At 42.6% G+C, this 12,068-nt stretch overlaps 1 protein-coding gene across 1 annotated transcript in view; it reads right to left on the bottom strand.

The window, feature by feature from the left end:
- Nucleotides 1-11,423, bottom strand: part of CD109 (CD109 molecule) — a 128,007-nt gene extending 116,584 nt beyond the window's left edge. Inside the window, exons 1-2 of the mRNA XM_068551617.1 lie at nt 11,103-11,423; nt 9,625-9,797 (exon numbers count right to left, since the gene is read on the bottom strand). Of these exons, the coding sequence (XP_068407718.1) occupies nt 9,625-9,797; nt 11,103-11,176 (247 nt within the window). The 5' untranslated portion in view covers nt 11,177-11,423. The remainder of the gene's footprint in view (nt 1-9,624; nt 9,798-11,102) is intronic.
- Between the last annotated feature and the right edge of the window lie 645 nt (nt 11,424-12,068).

Genomic DNA, 12,068 nt, shown 5'->3' with positions numbered 1-12,068 from the left:
GGTACAACATAGCTGACATTCCCAAGTGTTTACTGTGTGTCAGGCACCATGGTAAAGCCTAAAGCAGCACACTACAAAAAGGAAAAAGAATAAAAATTTTTTTAAAAAAGGAAAAAGAAATGGGTGAAATTAATTTTAATAACATTTTATTTAATCCCATATATCTAAAATATTACCATTAAATTTGTAACCAATATAAAAAAATTATTGAGTTTTGCTGCATTTTTTTGGCACTAAAAGTATTCAAAATCCAGTGTGTATTTTATACTCACGGCCCATCTTAATATGTACGAGCCACATTTCAAGTGCTCAAAAACCACAGGTGGCTGGTGGTTACCATATTGGACAGTGCAGCTCTAAAGCACTGTCTCGTTTAATCCTCACAACAGTGTTCTGAGGTAGGTACTATTCTTGTTGCTTTTATGCAGATGAAGAAACTGAGACTAGATGAGATGAATGACCTGCCAAGGCCACATAGGTAGTAAGAAGTAGTGCTAAGGGCCCAGTTCCAATGTGGCTCCAGCGTCTCCCAAACTGTACAGGACAGACCCAGCTAATTCCTTCTAAAATATCAGTCCAAAGAAACCTCACCCTCCCTCCTGTCACGCTTCTGTAGCTTACTGCACTCTCACGTTGGTATCTGGACACACCCACTCTTCCATATTTTCTCTTATCCATGTTGTCATTGCCTCAAGCGCCTATGTAGCCCTCCAGGTGACCATGCGTCTTCAACGCAATAGGCTCATTTGCAGCATTCATTCCACACTCCCTGGTCCCGTGCATGGCAGACACAGCTAATCCAACCACTCTCTATTTCAGTAAACCCAGACTTGACTTGAAACCATCAACACAGCACTCCAAGCAGCCTCTACAATCAACTTGAGTTGGCACGTGAAATGAAATCTGCTTTGCTTCCTTGTGAGAAGCATAAGGACAGGACCTTTGTGTGGTCACCAAACATTTACGCCACCAATATTGTGCCATGTACAATTTGGTGCCTGATGAATGTTTGGAATTCGCAAAATAGTAAATGCCCTGTCTTACCTATATTCCTGAGGAGATTTAACACGTATTTCAGTGAAATTTAAATTTATAATACTAAATCATTTCTGCCAGCTACGTTTTCATAAACGTAAACTCCTAACATTGTCCTGCCAAAAGAAGCTACCAGGTGCTCTTAAAACACCTCCCTCCCTGTTTATTTCCAATCGCTTTACCACTCTGGTTTTCAGATTTTAATTCATGCATCACTTCTTCAGAACTAAAGACCCACAGACCTGACCACCACCTCCCTACTCCACTGCCTCCACCAATTCTTCTTTGATCAGTTTCACCCTCACTCTTGCAAGGGAAGAAAGTCAGGTCGTGGGGTTTTCCTAAGGGAAGTGAAGACTAGAAGGGACAGAGGACCACCACAATTTCCACTCCTCCAGTTCTGTCACTGTACCTTTGGTATGAGGTCCTCTTAGCCCAGGCCAAGATGTGATGAGTTACAACTCCACTTCTTATTCACACTTACAACCACAGTGATAATAAAATGCCTCTACCCCATCCCCTCAAGCTTCAAGTGAGGCATACGCCCACCACGAACAGCCCCTTTCTCTTCTCCGTTCTCCTGTGCGCCCTCCCCTGATGCCAGCATGGGTGTCAGCCCTTGCATCCCAATAGCCCACAATCCAGCAGGGACCCAGGTTAGCGCAGCACCAGGAAATATCTCCAGTTCTGTTTCTTTCCCCAGTGAGCCACTACTTCTAACGTTTATCCCCACTTCCTACAAAGAGATGACAGATCTGCACAATTTAGAGGAAACTATAGCAAGGTTTTCTAAAATCATATTGCAATTTTATTCATCTCAAGTTCAGACTTCAAAATATTTCTTTCTCTTCTGTTTCTTCTTACATCAAAGGAAAAAGTACTTTTTCACGATAATCCACTCACCCGTGCTCTCGATCCTGACTCTTTTCTTACCCTGAATTATCCACCCCTCCCCTTTGCATCAACCCTTTTACCTCTCTACTGTGTTTTTTAAGAGACAATCCGCCTCTCTCCTTTCAACCGTGAAACTTCTACAGAGTGGTCTACTGCAAAGGTGATATTTGAATCAAAACCTGAAGCAGCTGAGTCGTGAAGACATCTGGCAGAGTGCATTAGAGGTAGACAGATGAGTAAATGCAAAGGCCCTGAGATGGGAGCATGCTTGGTGTGTTGTAGGACCTGCATGAAGTCCCGAGAGGCTGGGGAGTGAGGTGGGGGTCCTGTGAAACGACATCAGAGGGAGCTAGATTGCGTAGGGTTCACAGGCCATCGGAAGGCCATTGGCTGATACTGAGATGGGGAGTGACAAAATCTGGCCTATGTTTTCTGGCCACTGGATTGAGAATAGACTATAGAGCCATAAGTGTAAGGAGAAAAAAAAAAAAAAAGATAACCTAGGAGGCTACTGCAATAATTTTTTTAAAAAAAAGAGTGGTCTACACTTTCTGATTATATTTCCTCACCACCTATTTATTACTGAAAACTTGGCTCCCAACAATCAACTTAAAACCATTCAATTGAGGATCTCCAATGCCCTTTTTCCTGTCCTCCTCTTCTCTGACCTTCTGGGACACTTCATACTGTTAAAACCTAACTTCTTGGTCTTCTTCCTTCCCTTGGCTTCTGAGACATCTCAGCATCTCCAATCCATCCCTGTTTTGGCTGCTCATGTCCAGCCGTTTCATTGACTTCTTTCCCTCCTCCCAAGCTCCTGTCATCAGGCTTGTTCTTTCCATAAGCGCTGCCTCCTGTACATCCCATACCTTCCCACCAAGACTTCGAATACTGTCTGCCTCTATGAAAACAACGCCTTCAACTCTATCCCTAGTTACAATTTCAAACTTATCTGCTGCATATCTCCACCTGGGTGTCTCCCCACACTTACAGCTAAAGCAGAATGTAACATCTTTTCAGAAAACACACACACACGAAGCTCTGTCTCCTTCTCATGCCTGCCACTCCCAGCCCTGGGCTCTTTCCTCTGGCACACCCTTCCCTTCTCTCATATGTGAAGTAACTGTTCCCACAAAATGCCAAATACATCAGCAGAGGTGGAACACTCATGAATGGACACCTGTACAGCTCTGGGTGTAAAAGGTAACAGTACCAGGCACAGGGTCACACAAAAGAAGCACTATTTACCAACCACACTGAAGTTTCGACACAAACAAGAAATAACAACTCTCCAGCCTCTGCACTTTTAATATTCTACTTATCCTTCTGCAACCTCTGAACCTTCTCTAATGCCTTCCTTCCTCTTCTGTCCCACCCCCCATTCATTCATGTGTCACATACTGCAAATAATCAATAAATAATAAATTAACGGGGAAACGTCATTCGGGAAACAAGGAGTTCCAGCATTGTAAATCCTTCTTAACAACATAATGGATCAAACAGCAACCCCGCCCAGATTCTTACAGGATCTGATTTCTGCTCCCACCACAAGCCCTCAGTGACTCACTCCCCGTTAGAAGAGCGGCAGTACATGTTTAGCTTGGAGTTTAAAGAATCAGTCTGTTCACTTTCAACTTCACTCCATCACTGATTGATAATCAAACCCCAAGACCTGTTTCTCCACTGCTTTAAATTAACACCAACGTTTAGGGCTAGGGGCCACTTGAAAGGCAAATACAGAAATCTGGGCGGGACCTTCAGCTGCCTTGAATCATCACAGACTTGCAAAGGCTTGCCTCTCACCCTCAGGTTTTCCAGTACTTGGTCGGAACAATCCATGAGAATCCTTCTAACTGAAGGGCAGTTATTCTCACTTTAACGCAGCTGAGAATCACTTGTGATGGCTGCTTAAAATAAAGTTTAGATTCCCAGACCTTACCCATGTCTTGAGAGGGTGACCATAAATCTGCATTTTGAATAAGTATGACTCACATTTTGAGAAACACAGCAGCAGAATTTAGTTTTAGAAAAGATCTGAGGTGCCCAGCCCCACTCCCACCCCTTGCAGAACCATGAGTCCATAAAGAACAACTCCACCTTGAGCTGAAATAAGAAACTGGCACAAAAATGCAGGTAAGCATTTCTAAACTCCTTAGTTAGCCTTATTTTCTTCCGTATCAGATAAAGCAACATTCGCAAATATATCCTAAGTCTCACACAGAGCTCCCCATATGTTCGGAGAGTTTCCTAGAGTATAATGGAAGTAGCATTCGGCTGCAAATGTGGGTGCCTGTGATCTGTTTCCAGCTCTACCACCAACAGGCGTTTCACCCTGGGCAAGTCACCAGACACCACCCCTCAGTCTCCCCAGGCATAAACTAGGTGATTGATTTGGCTTATCTCTGAGGCCCCCTCCAGCTCCAAAATTCTACGAAGCCCAAACTAAATGAGGAGGAGAGCTGGCATTGCAACTTGCAACTCTTAGATCCAGATTAGATTTCATGAGATCCAGCTCTGAACTACCACAAGCAGACGAGAAAATGATTTTCAAGGAAGACTGATACCACACTGCATCGGTATCCCAAAGTAAAGCAAACAAAAAATATTTCATGCTCTTCCAGGCAGTGGAAAACCTTCAACTTCAGAACCGTCAGTACCAACAGAACCAACTTCACATTCAGGCTGTACCATTTAATGTGTTATCCCAGGAAAACTATTCTCTCTTAGCCTCAGTTTTCTCACCTCTAAAATGAAGATAATAGTGCCTTCCTCCAAGGGTTATGGAAGTTAAAAATTGTGCATAAAGTCCCTGGCACTATAAGGAAACTCAATATTTAATATGTTACGTTGCTTCCCATCCCCTCCTAGTGAGGTGCCTTTTACAGAGTCCCCAGTTCAAGATCATCCCAACAGGTGACTAAGAATCGCCTCTGACATAACTGTCGCCGTCATCTTCTAATGACAATAGGTACCAATTTCTTGAGTAAGTCCTATGTGTTTAAGTGCTTTAAACGTTACCTCATTTCACCCTCACATTAACTGTATAATTGTACAAGGCGGAAACCACTGCTCTTCAGATGATAAAACTGAAGCCTGGTGAGAAGGTGACAGCCCACAGACACACAACCACTGATGGAAGGGCATCAGGTAGCCTGGCTTCAGAGCCCACGCTCATCGTTACTACACTCTGGTCCTTTATCCTCAGGTCCCACCTTCTTACTAATATATATTACACACAATACCAAAGACATGGGAAAGAAGAACCCACACCCTTTAAAAATAATTCTCATGCCACTGCAAGTTCAAAATGAGCTCTACTGGCACAACTGCCTGTGAAAACCTTCCCTGGGAGACCTGCACACATAACATACTAATTCATCTACGCTCATGAAAACCAGGGTTACTGATTTTGATCTACAAGCCATGAAACGTCTGCTCAGGAGCTTTGTTTCCACCAGAAAGCCATCCAAACTGAATTGGATGAGTTTTTTAAGTTCTTCAGCTAATATTTCAAATTATAAAATATTGACTTCCCATCCTTACTGAATCAAGATAGAAAAGTACCCCATAGTCAATGAGAGAGAGATAAAAAGACAATAAAGACAAAGAAGAATGTTTCATTCTTAAAGAATAGAAGGTAAACACCCCATTAGCTCTCCAAGATTTTAGGGCAAGAAGAAAAGGCAAGTTATTAAAGGACACAGACATACACATAGAGTTCACCTCACCCGAACCCTTCAGTGGGAAGATGGAAGCAGGCTCGGCGCCATAAATAAGTAAGCAGAGCCTCCAGGTCAGGAGATGCCCTGCCTTGCACCCAAGTTTGCAGTCGAGATTTCCTGTTTAGGTATTTTCTTTTTTTTTTTTTGCCGGGGCAGGGGGGGAGAAACTTTATTTTTTTTAATATTATATTGAAATGCAAATCAAAACTACAATGAGGTATCACCTCACACCAGTCAGAATGGCCATCATCAAAAAATATATTGAAGTATTGTTGATTAACAATGTTGTGTTAGCTTCAGGTGTACAGCAAAGTGATTCAGTTATACGTATACAGGTATCTATTCTTTTTCAAATTCTTTTCCCACTTAAGTTATTACAGAATATTGAGCAGAGTTCCCTGTGCTATCAAAAAGTCTACAAGCAATAAATGCTGGAGAGGGTGTGGAGAAAAGGGAACCTTCCTACACTGCTGGTGGGAATGTAAATTGGTGCAGCTACTATGGAGAACAGTATGGAGGTTCCTTAGGTTTTTATCTTACATCAGGTATATGTGAAACCAGCGACAATGAATTCATTAGTGGAGGAAAGGGGTGTATTCTTTATTATTTGAAGTAAATTTCATTCAGGAAAAACAATGAAAGTTTCCAAATGAACATTTCAAATTGTAAAAAGAGATCGGGAAATAAAGCAGAAATTATGGTTTCCAGGATATCAGAAATAATTCAATTCCTTCACACGCTTTAAAAGATGAGAAGATAGTTCTCATGTATGACCTGTGAATTCAAATGTTCTTCACTTTTTTTCTTGATTTGGCATGGAACTCCAGGGCAACATCACAGTAAAGGAAGAGGTAAAAGCCAGGAAGGTAAGAAATAAGGGGACAGACTCACTCTCCAGCCGACAGACAGACTGACTTGATTTCCAACGCCAATAGATGTTCCATCTTCTCTCCTCTGGTAATTGCTACCTGCTGAATTTTATCCATTATATTTACTTAACTAACTCTTTTGTACAACAAAAGATAAGATTAGGAACCTAGTTCTATTCACCGTAGAGGATGATTCTAGTGGTGTTCGTAACAGTGACAAGTACACTTCCATATCTGAATCTCACCACTAAAAACGCATTAATATACCCTTAGAGAACTCCTCAAAGTGTATTAGAAACACTTTTTCTCAAGGGCTGTTGTTCACCAAAAAATACATAAATAAAAATAATTGATCCCCAATAAATATAAAATTAGTATATTTTAAAATGAATAAACTAACTGTAATGCAATCCATGCTACTGGCCTCAAGGGTGGAAATGTAAACAAAATTTTTCCCATATCTGCCAAACAAATAAATGAACTTTTCCTTGAGGACAAGCCATACTTTTCTGCCTTTATTAAGGTATATGCTGCAATTCAAATGCTTTAGCTATTACTATTTCTGACACAAGTTAAGCTAGAAATGCATTCTGGTTATGGTGAAACACCGCCCTGCCCCAGGAATTTCTAAGAACAGCAGGACTGCTAGAAACAGCCACTCAGAAACAATCCCCCTCCTTACCCAGCTCTGCTAGCAGGCAGAGCTTTATTAAAACCAATCTTTCCTTGGCAGGACCTCTTGGAGTCCATCATAAGAAAATGATGAAATAATCAGACCTAAAATGTATTTATGTGCTTGTGTTTATGTGGCAAGGAAAAAATGAATCCTAGGAAGATCCAGACCCCACTAATTTAGAAAGTCCTCCTTTATCTACATATTGTTACACCTGGAGAAATCAGATAAAGCAAAGGATGTAAAGACAGGGAGGGAGAAATGTCTTGGTCCTTAAGTCCTAACTTTACAGGAAGCATCTGCTCTTAGAACAATGACTCAGAGCCCCTGATAACAAAGTTAACATTCTCCTTTGAAAGAGGGAGAATGGTTGCAATGGTATTTTCAATGAAACTGTATGTCAACTGCGTCCAAAACAGCCCCTGAAAGTAGCGCATTTTCTTCTCTTTCTTTTTCAAAGATCCATTAAGCTCCCAGGATAGTGTTGTCCGACCCACTTTAGCCTTACCCAAAAGCATGACAAACTTTCCTCCCAAAGGAAAAATCTAAGAATAAGGTTTAAAACCAAGCCACAGTAACAAGCACCTCAGTGTTCCTACTATTTGTAGAAAAAAGAAACAAGACTGACGAAGGAGACTGCCTAAAAGACAACGTAGGAGAAATTCTAGAATAAGCACACGCAAATGTCCGAGCAAAGACCAAATATTTATCAAGATCATCCTTGTTATTCTGGACCTTTGCATTGTAGTAAAACTGTCACACTAGCAGAGCCAAAATGATAATTCTTAATGAATAAATAATGAATGTGGAACTACCTTAAGTGTTGTCTGCTGTGACTTAGTATTTCAATATTTTCTTTAGCCATTATCACAAGACCAAGATTCATTCATTTTCAGAATAAGTAGTTCAATAATAAAAGTAAGAGATCTGCCCCCATGTAAAAAGAAAATGATGCTTCCTGCATCTTCTTCTTCAATAGTATTCCTATTTACAATATTAACAGCTACTGTTTATTGAGTGCCTAATAGGTACTAGATACTGATTTTAACTTTATAACTGCCCTGGGAAGTACATTATCCCCGTTTTATAGATGAGGAAATTGAGGCTCAGAGTATTTAAGTAACCTGCCCAAGATCACACAGCTAGTGCTAAGACTCAATCTCAGATCATAAGCGCTAACTGCATTGCTTCTCCAGGGAAACAAGGCCTCCCGCTTTCCTGACACTACTCCTATGAAAGACAAAGTGGCCTGGCCCCTGCACACATCACCTCTTCCTGACTCCAAAATTACCCACCCAGTCAGTCAACTTCCCAATGGAGAAAGAACCTCAGAGGTAGATAAACTTTGATTTTATCTCATTTCATGATGGCATTAATTTCTCTATGCTGGTAAAGGATAAACATTTATATAATGAGCTACTGTGGAATCTCATCCACCCTTCATTTTGTGCCCTTAAATGATTCTTTTAAAAGATAACTCTTAATGTTACAGGAAGTTATGCCTCAATTTCTGGCCTCTGACTAAACATCTAAACATGCTTCTAGTTAACAGTGTTTATACCTGGGTGGTAGGATTACAGGTAGGATTTTGGTTTATTCCCTTTACTTCCAGTATTTGCCAGGTTGCTAGCACTGAGTATATATTACTCTCTCAATTAGAAAAAATTAAATGTTCATTTTAGTGTGAAAGAAAGTTTACCTAGTTAACTATTTACCCCCCAAATTATTCTGCCCTTAGTACTGAAAAAGAAGACATTCACTGACCCAATTTAATCCAGGGCCTGGTTAGAACTCAAATTTAAAACAAGATATGTGGGTTCTTTTACAAATGGCTCCGACTTCTTTTACATTATTTTTCTTTTTTTTCCTGTTACTTAAAAAACTAAAAAATATTCCATAAAACTAGATTTTAACTTAGTTCTTCTTTTCCTACCCACAGGCCTACTTAGTAAAATCCTCTGCACCCAATAAATATGGTCATACCTGGTTTGTATAAACCATACATAAATATGGTTTTGTGTCAGACTGTTAACTACGCCCATTTCCTCTTCTGGGCACACACTGTCCTACACGCCCAGCCTCCTGTGCAGCTAAACGTGGCCATCAGAGGAGGGAGGAATGATATGAGCCACGTCCAGGCCTGGCCCGTAAAGACCTCCCACAGGAGACACTCCACGCTCTTCCCCTGCAGATTGGAAGCCACGTACTGATGACGACAGAGCCACAAAGGGGAAGGAACCTGGGCCTCACAATCTCCACCTGGAAGAGCATCCCAGGAACATCATTTCGGACTCCACATGAGTAAGAAGCAAAAGTGTATTGTGTAAGCCAATGAAAATGGGGGGCTTCTCCACTACGTTACATAGCACATGGCTTTATTAACATACTCCAATTATTACTGCAGATGAGTAAGACTCTGCTGTTATCTTACCTTTTTCAAAGACTCCTTCTGCTTCCAGGACAGAGACGGCAAGGTTCGCTGCTATCTTGACCAGCTCCGCCTTCACAGTGACCTGTGAGGGGCTGTGTTCCAGAAGCTCCACCCCAATGGTCACATTTCCTCCCGGCCTGATGATCCCAGGGGCTGTCACCAGAAACCTGGGCCTAAAGAGTTCCCAACAGCAAGGGAAAAACAAAGCTTCTTACCCTCACATCTCCATTCTTTTGAGATCCTCAAATTTCATAGAGAGTGAGATAGACTCCCTATCCTGTGCCAGTTGCAACTGTTCCAATTAATATTGCCTCACTGCTCCATTTAGCAACTGCACTGAAATGCTATTGAAACAACAATAATCCCCATAAATCCATTTTTTATCCAGTTTTATTGAGATATAATCGATTTGACTTTCATGCATCATGAGATGATCACAGTAAGTTTAGTGAACATCTATCATCTCATATAGATACGAAATTAAAGAAATAGAAAAAATACATATTTTTCCTTGTGGTCAGAACTCGAAGGATTTACTCTCTTCATAACTTTCATATATAACATACAGCAGTGTTAATTATATTCATCACGTTTTATTGATACATTCCCATAAATCAATTTTAATGCGGTCATCCATGTACTGTTAAGAGGACCGGCCTGTGTTATTATTTCCATTTTATAAACCACAAATAGCACAGGAGGGCTTACACTGGGACATGCAGAAGTTATTGGCAAAGTATCAATACAAGCCTCTAAACTTCTCCTTTACAGAAGACATCACCCCAGCGTAATTTTTTTTTCTTGGCTTAAAGACACACACACACACACACACACACACACACACACACATTTTGCTTGTTTCTTATTGAAACCTTTATGTTTGGACATCTATCCAAGAAAACATCATCTAATCAACACCACTGATTAATATATACCATCTGAAATTAAACTATCAGTGGTGACATTTCCAGGTAGAGCAGAGCATAAAAATCGCTGAAACAGCACTTTCTCTGCCCAAGCTAGGGATTAGGGCTCAAGGGCAAAAACCTTTGGGGGGAAGCGGGGGAGCGCTTTCCACTACTTAGGTGTCTCACTCGTTATCTTCCCACGAAGTCTGCACCCAAACCCATACTTCAGCCACCTCGGCCACACCTTGTCATTGCCAAAGTTGAGGCATCTTGTTTAGAAAAAAAAAAAAAAAAATATATATATATATATATATATATATATGTATGTCTTTAAAAGAAGAAGGCACATTATTGGGGAGCAAAAAGTTGAGAAAAACGCAGAGGCAACGTGGACTAAAAATAAAACGCTGTCTTTAGAAAGCAGTTACGGCCAGAGACGCTTAAACAACCTCGCGGGTGGAGAAAGCAACTGTCCCGCGAAGAACCGAGGGGAGGCGATGCATAATCAAATCTCCAGGCCGGGGTCCGCCCCGCGCCCGCCGCCCCGCGCCCGCCGCCCCGCGCTCCTACCCGGGGGCGGCGGCCAGCGCCGCGCTCCACACGCAGAAGAGGCGGGCGGCGGCCCCGAGCCGCGGGCCCCGCATCTCGGCGGCGTCTGCCCGGCGACCGCGGGCTCCGGAGGAAATTCGCGGGCAGCGCGGGGTGTGGCCTTCCACCTCCTCCCGGATCTCCCCGACTCCAGACTTAGCAGTTTGCACTGGGCGCGCCTGCGAGCGGAGCGAGGGCTCTACATCGAGCCGGGACGCGGCGGCTCCACCCCTCCCGCCGCATCGCCATGGCGCTGCTCGGCGCCCCGGGCAGCACCGCAAGCCCGGCCGCCCGGCTCCTCGGGCTGTTTACGCTAGCGCTCCACCGCCCGTGCCCGGGCTGCATGGACAGGCCTGTCCCCGTACGGAGACATTCATAGCAACCTTGTGAGGTGGAAAAAAATCGGTCATTGTCCTCCAGACCATGAGTCAGAATTTTAGAGAAACGGCAAACACGCACACACACACACACGCGCCAAACAGGGGTGTCTTTTCTGCTAGTTGTTCAATACATACGAATGAATAGGCACAAGAGAAAAACTTCTTTCCCTTGAAACAAAAACTCACGTATATCGTTTGCCTCTCCAGGAAAATGTGGTTTCTCCGTTTAAAAAAAGAAGAGGAAGAAAATTCTGGCACATGCGAAAGTTAGGTGTTGCTCCTTAGGACTCTGAGAAACAACTATGGGGGGAGATGTTTTATACCGTGGGCTATCGCTAAACACTTCTGCTACAGAAGGTATTCATTAGCACTGTGAAGCCTGGAGCAATTTGTGTAAACACGCTAGAATTAGGGTGGCTCTCCTATCCTTAGGAAGACCAGTGGCCCAGGGTGCCCAGCAGTTGCTGAGCTCCAGCTCCTGCGTCCTGGCTTGTCTGTAGCTCCTTCCCCACTGCTTGGTGCTGTCACCATGTTCAGATGACTCAGGTTTCACCATGGCTACACCATA

This window comes from Eschrichtius robustus, chromosome 9, assembly GCF_028021215.1.
Source record: "Eschrichtius robustus isolate mEscRob2 chromosome 9, mEscRob2.pri, whole genome shotgun sequence".
Classification (NCBI taxonomy): domain Eukaryota; kingdom Metazoa; phylum Chordata; class Mammalia; order Artiodactyla; family Eschrichtiidae; genus Eschrichtius; species Eschrichtius robustus.
Note: the sequence above shows the minus strand (reverse complement) of the source record. Positions and strands in the feature narration are given on the sequence as shown.